Source organism: Balaenoptera physalus, assembly GCF_965194825.1.
Source record: "Balaenoptera physalus genome assembly, chromosome: 15".
NCBI lineage: Eukaryota > Metazoa > Chordata > Mammalia > Artiodactyla > Balaenopteridae > Balaenoptera > Balaenoptera physalus.
Genome location: NC_138894.1, coordinates 9,853,199 through 9,870,461, shown reverse-complemented (window position 1 = coordinate 9,870,461; position 17,263 = coordinate 9,853,199). Strand labels below are relative to the sequence as shown.

At 41.0% G+C, this 17,263-nt stretch overlaps 1 protein-coding gene across 9 annotated transcripts in view; it reads left to right on the top strand.

The window, feature by feature from the left end:
• The window catches only part of MRPL30 (mitochondrial ribosomal protein L30), a 58,917-nt gene that overhangs the window by 24,903 nt on the left and 16,751 nt on the right, over positions 1 to 17,263 (top strand). For 3 of the 9 annotated variants that reach the window (XR_014254198.1, XR_014254199.1, XR_014254200.1), the window contains exons 4-7: positions 3,709 to 3,855; positions 4,088 to 4,161; positions 4,240 to 4,423; positions 17,018 to 17,161. Coding sequence is in view for 2 of the 9 variants with exons in the window: in XM_082427381.1 (XP_082283507.1) it covers positions 3,709 to 3,855; positions 4,088 to 4,161; positions 4,240 to 4,372 (354 nt within the window). In the remaining 7 variants the exon portion in view is untranslated. Of the gene's footprint in view, positions 1 to 3,708; positions 3,856 to 4,087; positions 4,162 to 4,239; positions 4,482 to 8,597; positions 8,722 to 17,017; positions 17,162 to 17,263 lie in introns of those variants that run through there. The other 6 variants (XR_014254196.1, XR_014254197.1, XM_082427381.1 and 3 more) reach the window with 4 other exon arrangements.

Sequence of the window (17,263 nt, the reverse complement as noted above, 5' to 3'; positions counted from 1 at the left end):
CTGGAAGAAATGGACAAATTCTTAGAAAAGTACAACCTTCCGAGACTGAACCAGGAAGAAATAGAAAACATAAAGGGACTAATCACAAGCACTGAATTGAGACTGTGATTTAAAATCTTCCAACAAACAAAAGCCCAGGACCAGATGGCTTCACAGGTGAATTCTATCAAACATTTAGAGAAGAGCTAATACCTATCCTTCTCAAACTCTTCCAAAATATAGCAGAGGGAGGAACATTCCTAAATTCTACGAGACCACAATCACCCTGATACCAAAACCAGACTAAGATGTCCCCAAAAAAGAAAACTATAGGCCAGTATCTCTGATGAACATAGACGCAAAAATCCTCAACAAAATACTAGCAAACAGAATCCAACAGCACATGAAAAGGATCATACACCATGATCAAGTGGGGTTTATCCCAGGGATGTAAGGATTCTTCAGTATACGCAAATCAACCAGTGTGATACACTATATTAACAAATTGAAGGATAAAAACCATATGATCATCTCAATAGATGCAGAAAAAGCTTTTGACAAAATTCAACACCCGTTTATGATAAAAACCCTCCAGAAAGTAGGCATAGAGGGAACTTACCTCAACATAATAAAGGCCATATATGACAAGCCCACAGCCAACATCGTTCTCAATGGTGAAAAACTGAAACCATTTCCTCTAAGATCAGGAACAAGACAAGGTTGTCCACTCTCACCACTATTAGTCAACATAGTTTTGGAAGTTTTAGCCACAACAATCAGAGAAGAAAAAGCAATAAAAGGAATCCAAATCGGAAAAGAAGAAGTAAAGCTGTCACTGTTTGCAGATGACATGATACTATACACAGAGAATCCTAAAGATGCTCCCAGACAACTACTAGAGCTAATCAATGAATTTAGTAGAGTAGCAGGATACAAAATTAATGCACAGAAATTTCTGGCATTCCTGTACACTAATGATGAAAAATCTGAAAGAGAAATTAAGGAAACACTCCCATTTACCATTGCAACAAAAAGAATAAAATACCTAGGAATAAACCTACCTAAGGAGACAAAAGACTTGTACGCAGAAAACCATAAGACACTGTTGAAAGAAATTAAAGATGATACAAACAGATGGAGAGATATACCATGTTCTTGGATTGGAAGAATCAACATTGTGAAAATGACTGTTCTACTTGATGCAATCTACAGATTCAGTGCAATCCCTATCAAATTACCAATGGCATTTTTCACAGAACTAGAACAAAAAATTTCACAATTTGTATGGAAACACCAAAGACCCCGAATAGCCAAAGCAATCTTGAGAAAGAAAAACGGAGCCGGAGGAATCAGGCTCCTGGGCCTCAGACTATACTACAAAGCTACAGTAATCAAGACAATATGGTACTGGCAGAAAAACAGAAATACAGATCAATGGAACAGGATAGAAAGCCCAGAGATAAAATCACACACATATGGTCACCTTATTTTTGAAAAAGGAGGCAAGAGTATACGATGGAGATAAGACAGCCTCTTCAGTAAGTGGTGCTGGGAAAACTGGACAGCTACATGTAAAAGAATGAAATTAGAACACTCCCTAACACCATACACAAAAATAAACTCAAAATGGATTAAAGGCCTAAATGTAAGGCCAGACACTATAAAACTCTTAGAGGAAAACATAGGCAGAACACTATGACATAAATACAGCAAGATCCTTTTTGACCCAGCTCCTAGAGAAATGGACATAAAAACAAAAATAAATGGGACCTAATGAAATTTAAAAGCTTTTGCACAGCAAAGGAAAACATAAACAAGATGAAAAGGCAACCCTCAGAATGGGAGAAAATATTTGCAAACGAAGCAGCTGACAAAGGAATAATCTCCAGAATATACAAGCAGCTCATGCAGCACAATATCAAGAAAACAAACAAACCAATCCAAAAATGGGCAGAAGACCTAAGTAGACATTTCTCCAAAGAAGATATACAGATTGCCAACAAACACATGGAAGGTTGCTCAACATCGCTAATCATTAGAGAAATGCAAATCAAAACTACAATGAGGTATCACCTCACACCAGTCAGAATGGCCATCATCAAAAAATCTACAAACAATAAATGCTGAAGAAGGTGTGGAGAAAAGGGAACCATCTTGCGCTGTTGGTGGGAATGTAAATTGATACAGCCACTATGGAGAACAGTATGGAGGTTCCTTAAAAAACTAAAAATAGAACTACCATGTGATCCAGCAATCCCACTACTGGGCATATACCCTGAGAAAACCATAATTCAAAAAGAGACATGTACCACAATGTTCTTTGCAGCACTATTTACAATAGCCAGGACATGGATGCAACCTAAGTGTCCATCGATACGTGAATGGATAAAGAAGATGTGGCACATATATACAATGGAATATTACTCAGCCATAAAAAGAAATGAAATTGAGTTATTTGTAGCGAGGTGGATGGACCTAGAGACTGTCATACAGAGTGAAGTAAGTCAGAAAGAGAAAAACAAATACCGTATGCTAACACATATATATGGAATCTGAAAAAAAAGGTTTTGAAGAACCTAGGGGCAGGACAGGAATAACTACACAGACGTAGAGAATGGACTTGAGGACTTGGGGAGGGGGAAGGGTAAGCTGAGATGAAGTGAGTGGCATGGACATATATACACTACCAAATGTAAAACAGATAGCTACTGGGAAGCAGCTGCATAGCACAGGGAGATTAGCTCGGTGGTTTGTGACCACCTAGAGGGGTGGGTTAGGGAGGATGGGAGGGAAATGCAAGAGGGAGGAGATATGGGGATATATGTATATGTATAGCTGATTCACTTTCTTATAAAGCAGAAACTAACACACAATTGTAAAGCAATTATATTCTAATAAAGATGTTAAAAACAATAAAAAATAGAAGTTAGGATCATATTCTTAGGATCAGTAGTTACAGAATACATCATATATACACACTCATCATGGTGTAGATGAAACAAATACAAGATCCTGTTACACAATGGTGTGGAAATTTGTGTTTTTTGCTCAAGAATATATTATGACCATCCTTCAATGTTAGTACTTACAAAGGTAGTAAACCTTACTTGTTTTAATGGTAGCATTATAGCCAGTAGGATTCATCATAATTTATTTGCATCATATCTTATTTAGTTATATTATTTTTAGTTTTATTTAGAATGTATGCATCATAATTTATTTAGCTATTCTCTTGAGGAATATAGATGTGGTCTTTAAAATTTTCAGTATTACAAATAGTGTTATACATACATCCTTATTTGGGGTTGCAGCCAATACATACTTTTTTAATACTCATGTGTTATTGTCATTGTAAGTTTTTGTTTGCCCCCCTCCTTGAATGGGGGAGGGGATGCAGCCCAAGGTCCAGCTCATATAATGCAATATATTCTCTTGACATTTGAACTCTTTAGTGTCATCTGGTTGCTCCTGGTTTTCTCTCAATACAAGCAAAAACAAAACAAAACCTTGCCTGTGTCGTATTTTTCTTAGTGTATGAAATTCTTAGACTCCATCTATCTGAGTAATCAGACTGGTAGAAATGTTCAATTTGAGGGTGAGGATTATAGAACTATTAGGGATGAAATCATTATGTAGTTGTTTGAAGTTTTTTTAAGGAAAAAAAAATAAAGGAGGTACATAGAAGCTGTGTAGATTGAAATTTTACCATTTATAATTCTTCCTTTCTAGGTTTTCCAGCCTTCACCTGAAGATCATGAAAAATATGGTGGGGATCCACAGCAACCTCATAAACTGCATATTGTTACCAGAATAAAAAGCACAAAAAGACGTCCATATTGGGAGAAAGATATAATAAAGATGCTTGGGTTACAAAAAGTATGTAACTATTTTAGTCATCTTTAGTGTTGTTTAAATTTGCTTTAAATTTTCCACTTTTAAAACTTTAAGTTGTATGTTTAATATTTCTTTTGTTTAAATGTATTATTTCATGTAATATGTTTGGAAGTTTGATTTAGACAGAATGAGCCTACACCTTAACCTTTCCCTGTAACATGCGACCATCTGTGCTTTTGAAATTGATCCATGACATTGTTTCCTTTGTTTGTAGGCACATACTCCTCAAGTTCACAAGAATATCCCTTCGGTGAATGCAAAACTGAAAGTGGTTAAACATTTGATAAGGTTTGTTGTTTGTTATTCCAGCAGTTTGTTAAAACGTGTTACCTAGTATAACTCTAAAAGCATTCTCTTATGTCACAGAATCAAGCCCCTGAAGCTGCCACAAGGTCTCCCAGCAGAGGAGGACATGTCCAACACATGCCTCAAGAGCACTGGAGAGCTGGTGGTGGGGTGGCTTCAGAACCCCACGGACCAGGAAGTGAATAAGTCCTGATGGCCTCGCAGCTTCAGAGTAGAAAGTGCAAGTCATTTCTATTTAAAGATGGTGAGAAAGTGTTCTCATTAAAATATGTTTTAAATTCTAGTCATTTTCACTGGCTAAACATGGTGTGATTCTTCCTTAGTGTAGGCCTGGAGGTTTTAGTGCTATTAATTGGTTTAATTCTGTCCCCTTTCCTTCCAGTAGTTTCACTGGAAAATGGGTAAGAATAGCAGTGTTTGAACATGTGGGTTCAGATGTCACCTTAGCAGTCGTCGTTAACTTTTTTTAAAAATTGTTCTCTCGTTTAATTGAATTCAACACATTCTATGAGTGGCCCTTTGAGTGGAGGGTGTGCATGTGTTGGAGAATCCAGAGCCGACCAGAATGTGGTCCCTGCCCTAAAGGAGCTTAGTCTGTTCCCCTGGAGAACAGAGATTCAGCCAGAAGCATCAGACACTGGGTGCAGCTGGACCGGCTGCTCTGTGCTGTGGTGTCTATAAATACGTTATGTGGACTTGGCTTCATTTTATCCTTAAATTTAATACCCAAAATAGTATCTGTTTTCTAATTATAAATCTCATTTGACCTAAACTTTATTGATGTTCCTTGAACTCCTAGAAACCTCTGCCAACAGTTGAGGTTGCTATTTAAAAGAAAAAAGAGAAGGGAAAAATCATTTAGGGAAAGTTGTTTTATTTCCTTTTATTCTATTTCAGATACCTGGAGAGGTGGGGAGAAGTAAGAATGTTAAGAGAGGTTCAGTGCTGGGAAATTCCGTGGCAGCTAACTAAAGATGATGCCGAGGACTCAGAATTCTAGTTGCCCTTTATTTTCCTTGTCTCGTAAAATTTGGCTCAGGCAGCAGTGACACTGGCATACTCACTGCTTGTGGTCCCAGCATCTGTCCTGTCACAGAGTTTTGGCATCAAGTAGAAGTGCTGTGTGAAGTGAAGCCAGATATCATTAATTAATAAGCTTCAAGGCAATCACACTTTCAATTCCATTCCAATTATTGAATATCCAGTATATGTACGGCCTGGAGAGGATATAAAGCAGAAGGGCTGGGTCTAACTGGAGAGAGGCCTGTATGCCTCAACGGAAGCTGTCCTTGCTGGAGTTGGATTGAGGTCAGCTGTATAAATATTGATAAAAGCAGCCCCTGCTAATGTTTTGCTGCCTCTTTTACTAGGCTAATATTAATGTTTAAAATGGGGAAAAGACCATTGGTTAATTTTTACCCAAAGAGTCTAATAAAGTTTTGGTAAGTAATTTTAACCTCTGCTGCTCATGACTAGAGGAAAATATCTGAATGATGAGTTGGATATTTAGAAATGAAATTGCCCAGAAGTGGGGAGATGAGCATAGGCTAGAGCGTTTGTTTTCTGTTGTCGCATAACATATTACCACAGTCTCAGCCGCATAGAACCACACGTGCTCATCACCCTGCCGTTGCTCCGGGTCAGGGCTCTGGGCACAGCTTAGCTCACTAATCTGCTTAGGGTGTCACAAGGCTTCACAAAAGGCATCAGCCGAAGCTGGGTTCTCCTCAGATCCTTGCAGGGCAGGTATCTGCTTCCAAGCTCTCCCAGGTTGTTGGCAGAAGTCATTTCCTTGTGGTTATAAAATTCATGGCAAGTTGCTTCTTCAAAACCAACACTGGAGTGAGAGACTTTAGCAAGATGGGTGCTACCCTCTTAGGTAATCATATAAATGCAGTGGCCTAGATTCCGTCTCCTTGGTTGCATTCCATTGGTTGGAAGCAAGTCACAGGTCCAGCCCACACTCAAGGAAGAGAGGAATTCCACAAAGGTGTGACCACCAGGGGCCAGGATCAGGGAGGCCTCCGCAAAGCCGACCTGCCAAGCCCGGTCAGTCCATCCTTAAGTTGGACCCAGGGGATTCCCCAGAATGGTACTCCTTTGCCTCCCATCATTTCAAACCTTACAAGGACTTCTTCTGTCCTGTCTTTGTGTCTCAGAGAATTGCTTTATTTCAGAAGGTTTTTCTGGCCACTCCTTGGTGACCATTGGCCTTTGGTCAGGCTCAGGGGAGAAAAAGTTACCCAAGCACTATTTTTAAGGGCCATTCCAGTTCTCAAGTTCTTCTCAATGTAAATGGTGCCTCTTTCAGGCCAAACACATGTTTTCTTCATCTTGTTAACAATACTAACTAGTATGCTTATCATTCTAACTGTCACAGTTTCACCAAGGACAATTTGGAATTGCACTGGCCATTTTAGGGAGCTTTTGATATGAGCAAGATTGTGTGTTTGGGAGGTACTTTAGAACAAAAAAGAACAAAAAGTGAAGAAACCTCCATGAAGACATTATTTGTCTTGTTTTTCTTAAAAAAAAAAAAAAGACCGTTTTATTTAATATAGAGGATATTTAATATCCTCTCCTTCCTTTCTATACTTTGAGGAGTATTAAGTACTGGCTTTTTGATCACACAGCTTGATAAAAATATCAAGGGTCCAAGTTACTGTCTAAACCATCCGTCGCTCTCATTTTATGTATATGTGTCAAAATCTGTTTTATACATTTAAACTTTTCTCAGCTTTAAGACCTTGTTAAACAATTAATTAATTAAAACTGGAAGTCTGGACAGTTTCTAAATAAGAAACTGATACAAAACATTAGTCACTAAATAAAATTTTTACCCTTATTTCTCAGAATGGCAATCCATTAACAAACGATGAAAATGCCTTTGAATAATATTATTTATGTTTCTTTTTCCCTCAAAATTATTAAAATGATATGAAATGAGTGCTCATGGAGAAAAAAATAGCCAAACAATTCATTTTCTGTTCTCTAATTTTCTTTATTTTCTGGAGAAAAGAAAAATAGTTGATCACTTTAGTCAAAGAGAATATAAACAGTTAATTATACCAGGCACAGTAATTACAGAGAAATACAAATATGTATTTGACATAATGGTTATGATTTTCTGCTTATTAACATGGTAAATTTAGTGATATGTACATTTTTAATTTAATATACTGATAAATTATGTTTTAAATCTATAGGCATTCAATATAAGCTTTAAATGTCTTAAAAAATTTACACATGCCTAAATACTTGCATAGAAAGGTGTATTAGTAATTACTACAATCTGTGCATGAATAATGTAAAATAAAAGTAAAAATAGAATTTGGGTAAACTAAAGTATTTTTCATCAAATTATTTCCTATTTTGGGGTACTTATCACATATCTTGTCTTCTATAAAAACTATTCTTGATTTTGCCTTTCCCAAAATCATACCTAGATTCAAAATAATAAAATTGTTAGGATGAATTTTATGCCTACACTATCTGTAGATTTTCTAAAGTGGCCATTAGATGGCATAAATAAAGATTTGCTGTTAACCACATAAAAGTAAGGGCAATAGGAATGATTAAGTTTGTCCAAAGTTTCTCCAAATTTCAGTTCTATTGTGAGAACTTTTGTCTACCAAGCTTATTTTCTTTTAATTAATTAATTTATTTATACTTTGGCTGCATTGGGTCTTCGTTGCTGCACGCGGGCTTTCTCCAGGTGTGGCGAGCAGGGGCTTCTCTTCGTTGTGGTGCGTGGGCTTCTCATTGCGGTGGCTTCTCTTGTTGCGGAGCACGGGCTCTAGGTGCACGGGCTTCAGTAGTTGTGGCACACAGGCGCAGTCGTTGTGGGTCGCGGGCTCTAGAGCTCAGGCTCAGTAGTTGTGGCGCACGGGCTTAGTTGCTCCGCGGCATGTGGGATCTTCCCGGACCAGCGCTCGAACTGTCCCCTGCATTGGCAGGTGGATTCTTTTTTTTTTTTTTTTTAAACATGTTTTATTTTGTTTGCTTCTTTGACCATGAAGCTTTAAATTTATTTATTTATTTATTTTTGGCTGTGTTGGGTCTTCGTTTCTGTGCAAGGGCTTTCTCCAGTTGCGGCGAGTGGGGGCCACTCTTCATCGCGGTGCGCGGGCCTCTCACTGTCGCGGCCTCTCTTGTTGCAGAGCACAGGCTCCAGATGCGCAGGCTCAGTAGTTGTGGCTCACGGGCCCAGCCACTCCGCGGCATGTGGGATCCTCCCAGACCAGGGCTCAAACCCGTATCCCCTGCATTGGCAGGCAGATTCTCAACCACTGTGCCACCAGGGAAGTCTCTGTCCTCTGCAATTTAAGTAATGGTTTTCAAAGTGATGTGGATTATGAAGCTTTACCCAAGTTGTGAGACTACAAATGAACATTTATTTGACACCTATCGTCCATTAGGTTGCTGTGGACATTGTATCACTTGATCTTCCCAACAACCTTGTGAGGGAGGTATTATCCTTTATTTTAGAGATGAGGACACTGAGACTCAGAGAAGTTAAGCAACTTGTCAAAGATGGCACAGGTAGGACGTGGCAAAGCTGGGATTTGACCCTGGACTGTGAGATTCCAAAATCCATGCTCTTCCACAACATCAGAGGTACTAACACCATGGACCCATGACCCAGCGGAGTGATTACTGTAACAGGTTCAAATCAATTAATTTGCACACAAAGCATTGTCTGTGGCCTGAATAAATAATTCCAGTCATAGATATTTACCAGTCATTCAGGTAGATGCTGTTGTAATTTTTAAATACAGATGAATATGAATCAACTGAATCCACAGTGGCTTTTTGTCACTTTATATCTTCTCCATCGATATCAGTGGTAGCTAACATGCATTGAGCTTGCACAGTAGGCCTGGTAGAATAGTAGTAAGGAGTACAGCCTGGGTCTGAACCCAGGTTGGTTGCACTCTAAAGCCTAGCTCTTTTTTAAAAATTTTATTTTATTGAAGTATAGTTGATTTACAATGTGTTAATTTCTGCTGTACAGCAAAGTGACTCAGTTATACATGTATATATATATATATTCTTTTCCATTATGGTTTATCACAGGATATTGAATATCGTTCCCTGTGCTCTACAGTAGGACCTTGTTGTTTATCCATCATATAGATAAAAGCTGACATCTGCTAACCCCAACCATCCCTCCCCCAGCACCTTCCCTCCTTGGCAACCACCAGTCTGTTCTCTATGTCTGTCTGCTTCTGTTTCATAGATAAGTTCATTTGTGTCATATTTTATTTATTTATTTACTTACTTACTTATTTTGGCTGCTTGCAGCATCTTAGTTCCCCAAACAGGGATTGGACCCCCACATTCGGCAGTGAAAGCACAGAGTCCTAACCCCTGGACCATCAGGGAATTCCCTGTGTCACATTTTAGACTCCACATATAAGTGAATCTTTCACTTTCTGACTTACTTCATTTAGTATGATAATCGCTAGGTCCATCCATGTTGCTGCAAATGGCTTTATTTCATTCTTTTTTATGGCTGAGTAGTATTCCATTGTATATATGTACCACAGCTTTTTTATCCATTCGTCTGTCAGTGGACATTTAGGTTGTTTCCATGTCTTGGCTATTGCAAATAGTGCTGCAAGTGAACATTGGGGTGCATGTATCTTTTTGAATTTTAGTTTTCTCTGGCTATATGCCCAGGAGTGGGATTGCTGGATCATATGGCAATTTATTTTTAGTTTTTTGAGGAACCGCCATACTGTTTTCCATAGTGGCTGCACCAATTTACATTCCCTAAAACCTAATTCTTAATGACTACAATCTACTGACCCAATGGATGGTTAAGTACAAGTACTATCATATGAGGATCTTAGTAATTTTTGACATTTGAAAGTAATTTACTTAGTGATTCTCCATCTCTTCCTAGGGACGCCAAAAATGACTATGCATGTGAGTTGTACTGATATTGCCAGGAGGGGCTTGAAGGGACCTTGTCACCTGCTATAATCTCCATCAGTCTCCAGGCTTCCCAAAATAAAGATACAATCTATATGCAAGCAATGTCCTTGCTGTACAAATGGAACTCTATGACCAGACCCCTGACCTCCTGCCCCTTCCAATCAGTTATCTGCCTCTCAGAATTTACAATATAGCAATTGTCTGGTAGCCTCTGGTGAGTCATGATACATTTGGGGTTCCTGGCACTAGAGGTGAGGACTCTAGTCACTCCTCACATCTAAATGGACTCAGCAACAGACCTTAAGCCAAGATGTATGCCGGTTCCAGACAGACAACTTGCTTCGGTCAGTCTTACCAAAAGCGGGGTATGGCAGGAAGATAGATCCCTGGCCTGGAAGTCTAGAGACCTGGCTCGCAGTCTCAGATCTGCCACTAACCAGCTGAGGGTAACCACCAGTGCAGACATCATTTTCCCACTTATAGAGTCAAAAAGTTGGACGAGAGCAGATGATCGCTGAGGTCTCCTCCGGCTCCAACCATCTACTGGAGTTGGTGAGTCAAGTGCATCCTGATCCAGAAGAGGGAATAAATATGGGAGGTTGAGTGAAGAGGTGTGGAAACTTGCACTGCGTTTCTGTTCTCATCAAAACCACAAGGGAGGGACTTCCCTGGTGGCGCAGTTGTTAAGAATCTGCCTGCCAATGCAAGGGACACTGGTTCGATCCCTGGTCTAGGAAGGTCCCACATGCCGCGGAGCAACTAGGCCCGCGCACCACAACTACTGAGCCTGCGCTCTAGAGCCCGCGAGCCACAGCTACTGAGCCCGTGTGCTGCAACTACTGAAGCCCGGATGCCTAGAGCCCATGCTCCGCAATGAGAAGCCCGCGTGCCGTAACAAAGAGTAGCCCCCGCTTGCCACAACTAGAGAAAGCCCTCGCGCAGCAATGAAGACCCCAAAATAAATAAAATTAATAAAATTAAAAAAAAAAAACCCACAAGTGCCATGCAAGTCATCCTGTGTTCAGGGTGGCTTTCAAAGTGAATTTTCTCTGGTTTTCCTCTCTATCTTGCAATTGGTGAAGAGTAGAAGACCTTTATCATATGTAAACCCAGGTCTTAAATTTAAGACCCCCATTCATCAACCATTTTCGTATTGACAAGGACAATAAAGAAAGAGGTGTCATTTGCTTGCTTGCTTGTTAGTCTCAGTCATAATTACAGATTTCCCTGTCAGGCTGGGTGACTCATGGCAGATATGAGTGCTGCCAATGAAATTTTTAAACTTTGCATGTGTCAAGAGTGGCCTCAAAATTTCCCCAAATAATGTAAATGGCTGGCAAATATAGTAAACTGAAAAATCAAGCTTCTTTTTTTTTTAAATCGTAATTGTCAGGAGACTGTCCGATCCAGGTTCCGGTCGCTGTCACTCATAGTTTGGGGCCCGGTGGGGGCCACAGTCGGGGGACGCATTATTGTGGCACAGTGCCTGTCACTGTGATGTCCAGGTCTGAGACAAGAGTCAAAGGCCTCTGGCAAGTCCACTACATTTTCCAGTTTTCTTTCTGCTGCCTCTCTATTTCCTAACCCCAGTGTCCTCCCCACCCTTAGGCTGATCTGATAACAGAGTTGTAGTCATTGATGACAGAGACTTAAAGTCATATCCTTTTCAGGTACAATTTAATTAATTATTTATTTTATTTATTTATTTTTGGCTGTGTTGGGTCTTCATTGCTGCACTCAACTGCTGTGAGCGGGGGCTACTCTTTGTTGTGGTGCACGGGCTTCTCATTGCAGTGGTTTCTCACCTCCCTCCCAGAACTAGTCTGTGGTTATAGACACAGCGTTGCCTCCACCATGTTGCCATGTGTGAAGGCTGGCCACAGCTCTCCATTCTCAAGAACAGCCAAGGATGATTTTCATGGGTCACTCCTTTAACTTCTCTGAGCCTTAGTTGGGCTCATCTGTAAAATGAGGCCATGATAATGATGCCCTATGACTTTGTTTTGAAGATAAAAATAAATGATATATGTGAAAGCATGTTATAAACTGCTGTGCTTCCTGCAGATACCAGTTATTATGATGGGGTTGCCCTCAGATCCTGATGGGTTAGCTGGTTGTTGATTTATTCATTTATCTATCTGCGGGGCTTCAGGAAAAATAATGAAGAGTTGACTTACAGGATAGGAAGTAACAAGTAAAACCTCATTTCCTCCAGGAAGGAAATATGGCAGGACAAGCAAGGGCTATTGCTGCGACTCTGTAGCCTGCCTAGTGGGACAGGAGAAGAACAATATCAGAAATAGCCACACACAGCCCAGGCATCTACTGCACGGCCTATAGAATGAAGGGGCTGCCCGAGATTGCATGGCAAGGCACTTTGGTAACAATGGCTGGTGGAAGGGAGCCCTTCCACAACATTTCACTAAAAAGTTCAATTTAACCTCAAGATATTTTAATGCCTGGCTTGAACTGCTGTATGCTTTTATTGTTTGGGGTTTAATCTACTATACAGTAGGTAAAATGCCATATCCTGCTGAAGACACCACTTACAGGGTTGTCCAGGGTCAAATATGTGACCAGCATTTCAGAAAAGAAGATATACAAATGGTCAAAAAGCTCATGAGGGGCTTCCCTGGTGGCGCAGTGGTTGAGAATCTGCCTGCTAATGCAGGGGACAGGGGTTCGGGCCCTGGTCTGGGAAGATCCCACATGCCGCGGAGCAACTAGGCCCGTGAGCCACAATTACTGAGCCTGCGCATCTGGAGCCTGTGCTCCGCAACAAGAGAGGCCGTGATAGTGAAGAGGCCCACGCACCGCGATGAAGAGTGGCCCCCGCTTGCCGCAACTGGAGAAGGCCCTCGCACAGAAACAAAGACCCAACACAGCCAAGAATAAAATATAAATAAATAAATAAATAAATAATAAAATTAAATTAAATTTAAAAGCTCATGAAAAGGTGCTCAACATCATTAGACATCAAGGAAATACAAATTAAAACCACAATGAGATAGCATTTCATACTCTCTTAAAAGACTAAAATCAAAGACTCTATGGCAAATGTTGGTGAGAATATAAAGCAAATAGAACTCTTGTACATTTCTGGTTGGACTGTAAAATGGTATAACTGCTTTGGAGAGTTATTTAGCAGTTTCTTGTGAAATTAAACATACATCTACCCTATGACCCAGCCATTCCATTTTGGGGCATTTATCCAAGAGAAGTGAAAACAAATGTCTCCCAAAGACTTGTACAAGAATGTTCATAGTAGTTTGATTCATAATAGGCCAGTACTGGAAACACTCCAAAAATTCATCAGCAGGGGAATGGATTAACAATTGTGGTATAGCCATATTATGGAGTAATACTCAGATTAACAAACAAATCAGAGAAGAACTCCCATCCCTAGGTTGGGTCAGGTGCCCACATTCAACTACATCTAGAAATAGATTTGTTTGAAGTTTCCTTGTGGTTTGAAAAGGAGAAAAGAGAAGTCTGAATTTTTAAGAAACGTGCCATAGTTGCTCACTCTGCCTGTGATGGAGAGAAAAGCTGGGGTGGCATCTGGAGAAAGACTTGGGTCAGGCCATTTTGTTAGGGTTTATGGTGGGAGTGACTCGGAATATTAAATCCTGTAGAAGGTATTGAGGATATTGGGAATGGAAGTGTTATGTGATCAGGCATGTGTTCAAAATCATAGAGACTGGCCTGAGGCAGGAATGGGAACACCTCTTCCATTGTAGCAGGAAGAAGAGAGGAAAAAATTGGATAGCAATGCAGTTCAATTTATAGAGTCGATGAGAGAAAATTGAGTGTTCTCTAATGATTCCTAATCCCTCTGAAGCAGGAGGCCAAATCGTGTGCTGAGAGTAAAAATTATGTGGAATTTGAGGCTTAAGGAAATGGAGAAAATGTGGAAAAGTCACTCTGGTGGATCAGAACTGACAAGAGAGCCAAAAAGATTACTGGGGTCCAGATACAGAGTAGCTGAGGTTGGAGCCCATAGACGTTCAGAGACACTGAAATGCTAGACTTTGGCTCAGCAACCTCGTCATCGACAGGGAAGAAAGCAGGGGGGCTTTCCTCTGTTCCACCTGGTCTTCTCTCCTGACCCCGGACTCCAGCCAGCAACGTGCAAGCCTCAACCTGCTTTGCCCTGGCCCTTCCCTGTTCCTGCTCACTCCCTGTTCCCTGCCTTCTGCAGTTTTCATTTCTAGGAGAACTGGAACTGCTTCTCAGTAACAGTGAAATCAAGGGCAGGATTATTTGGGGGTGGGGAGTGGTTGGTGAGAGGAATATATCAGGCACACAGCCTCTTCACTGGCAGTGGGGGGCCTTTGGGTGTGTGCGACCCTGGGATGGCGTGTGCAAAGGGTTCCGGTTACTTTTTTTTTTTTTTTTTTAATTTTATTTATTTATTTATTTATTTATGGCTGTGTTGGGTCTTCGTTTCTGTGCGAGGGCTTTCTCTAGTTGCGGCAAGTGGGGGCCACTCTTCATCGCAGTGCGCGGGTCTCTCACTATCGCGACCTCTCTTGTTGCGGAGCACAGGCTCCAGACGCGCAGGCTCAGCAATTGTGGCTCACGGGCCCAGTCGCTCCGCGGCATGTGGGATCTTCCCAGACCAGGGCTCGAACCCGTGTCGCCTGCATTGGCAGGCAGACTCTCAACCACTGCGCCACCAGGGAAGGCCCAAGGGTTCCGGTTACTTTTAATCAGACCAGAGGCCCCTCGAGGTGCAGAGAGAGGAAGCACATGTTAGGCCTCAGCTGGAGGCTTTTTAATAATAAGTTTTCTTGTTTAACAAGAAATGTTCATGACATGTTGTTGTGCTCTTTATGGAAGCAGGTTATTAAAGGGCACTAGTGAATATTACCAATTTTGTTTTAAGCGTATGTATGTACAGTCATGGAAAATAAGCCGAATTGCATCTTCAGCTGCACCAGATCTTATAAAGCTGCTCTTCAGGGCTTCCCTGGTGGCGCAGTGGTTGAGAGTCTGCCTGCCAATGCAGGGGACACGGGTTCGGGCCCTGGTCTGGGAGGATCCCACGTGCCGCGGAGCGGCTGGGCCCGTGAGCCACAGCTGCTGAGCCTGCGTGTCTGGAGCCTGTGCCCCGCGGCGGGGGGGGGCCGCGATAGTGAGAGGCCCGCGCACCGCGATGAAGAGCGGTCCCCGCACCGCGATGAGGAGTGGCCCCCGCTTGCCGCAACTAGAGAAAGCCCTCGCACGAACCGAAGACCCAACACAGTCAAAATAAATAAATAAATAAATAAAGTAGCTATAAGAGCACCCAAGCCCTTACATTAAAAAAAAAAAAAAAAAAAGTTGCTCTTCAAAGCAGCTACACCACATTTACCCTCTAGAGCAGGGGATGATGAGTGGAGCATCTCCACCAAAATTTCCTATTATCAGACTTCTAAACTGGGTGAGAAAAGTCTCATTTCCCCAATTGAGGTTGGTTGTTTTTTTCTCATTTTTAAAAATAGGAATCGTTATTACGCTGTAGACTGGGTCCAAGTCTTTTGTTAATCATATGAAAACTAAAGAAAGGAATTGCTTCTCCGTAGAAATATAAGCACAAAGGCACTGATATGTTCAATGCTAAATTATCTAGAAAGTAACTGTCCACTTTGAAAATTATCAACAACTCTTGGTTGAGCTGGACTGAGCCAGGATTGTGATGTAGGCAATGTCTTTTTAATATCTTATATTTGTACAGTGCTTCAGAATTGTAAGTGGGCTTTTGAATGGGTTAAAATACCTGAAATAACCCTCCGAGAAAGGTCAAGCAGATTTTATCTCCCCCATTATACATACAAGAAAAGAGATTAAATGATTTGTCCAAGACCTCCTAGCCATGTAAGTGGTGGAGCTGAGACTAGAACCCAAACATTCAGATGCTGAGTCCAGGGATTTCCTTCCCATCATTTACGGGACCAGATGAACCTGAAAGCATTGCTTAATCATGAAATTCCAGGATTCAGTGATTTACATGTTTTGTCCTCTCCAACAGCCAGGCTTTAATGCCCTCACTTACCACCTGGCTGAACAAACCACCCCTTCAGGGTCACCTAGGCCCACTTTAATTTTGGCACTGCTCACTACCTGTTCACCATCTCCAATACACTCACTCCCAGTCCCGTTGGAAATTGTACCTGTTTGGAGTTCTGTGTTCAGAGGCGTTCTAGAACAATGCTGTCCAACAGAAATATAACATGAGCCACAACTTTGATTTAAAATGTTCTATTAGCCACATTGAAAAGGCAAAAAGAAAAAGGTGAGATTAATTTTTGTAGTATATTTTATTTAGCCCAATACATCTAAAATATTATTTCAATATGTAACCAGTAAAAAAATTGAGATATTTTACCACCTTCTTTTAATACTAAGTCTATGTATTTTAGAATCACAACACAGCTCACGTCAAACTAGCCACACTGCTCAACAGCCACATGGGGCCAGTGGCTACCATGTTGGACAACACAGTTCTAAATGATGACTATTAACATAGCCTTTGATGCCCTAAGGCAAAGGAGTAGCCTAACACGGGATTTTTTTGTATCTGTGGAGAAGACATTTTTGGGTATTTCCAACTGTGCTATATGCCAAGTCAGGTCAGCTCTAGGCTCCCTTGAGCTCTGCTCTTGTACTGACCTCAAAGTGGAGCTATCCACCCGCTCCCCTTCCACCCTGCTTCTGACCCAATATACATGACCTTTCTCTGGATCATCTTCACAAAATGGGCTCTCATTTTCAATTGACATCAGAATCACTTAAGGAGATTTTCAAAAATGCAAATTCTAGTTTGAACATGACTCCATGAAGTCACCAGTTCCCTTTTCCTCTTGGAAATCATCCAAAAGCACTAAGAACAGAAAAATAAACTTTTCTTCTACAGCCTTATGAATCACAAACGATATGGAAGGGCTATTGAAAGCAGTAGAAATAGAGAAGATACATGAAGATATGAAGAAGGTAAAAGAAGGTCTGGAGAGGACAAGTTGATGATTTTTAAAATAGGCAAAAAGCATACATCTCTAAGGTAAGGAGTACACCCTGAGGCGTACAGGGTAATTGTTGGGAGGAAAGCAGAGGATGGAATAGGAGAAGAACACACAGGTAGCTGTCAGTTCTTGGTGATATT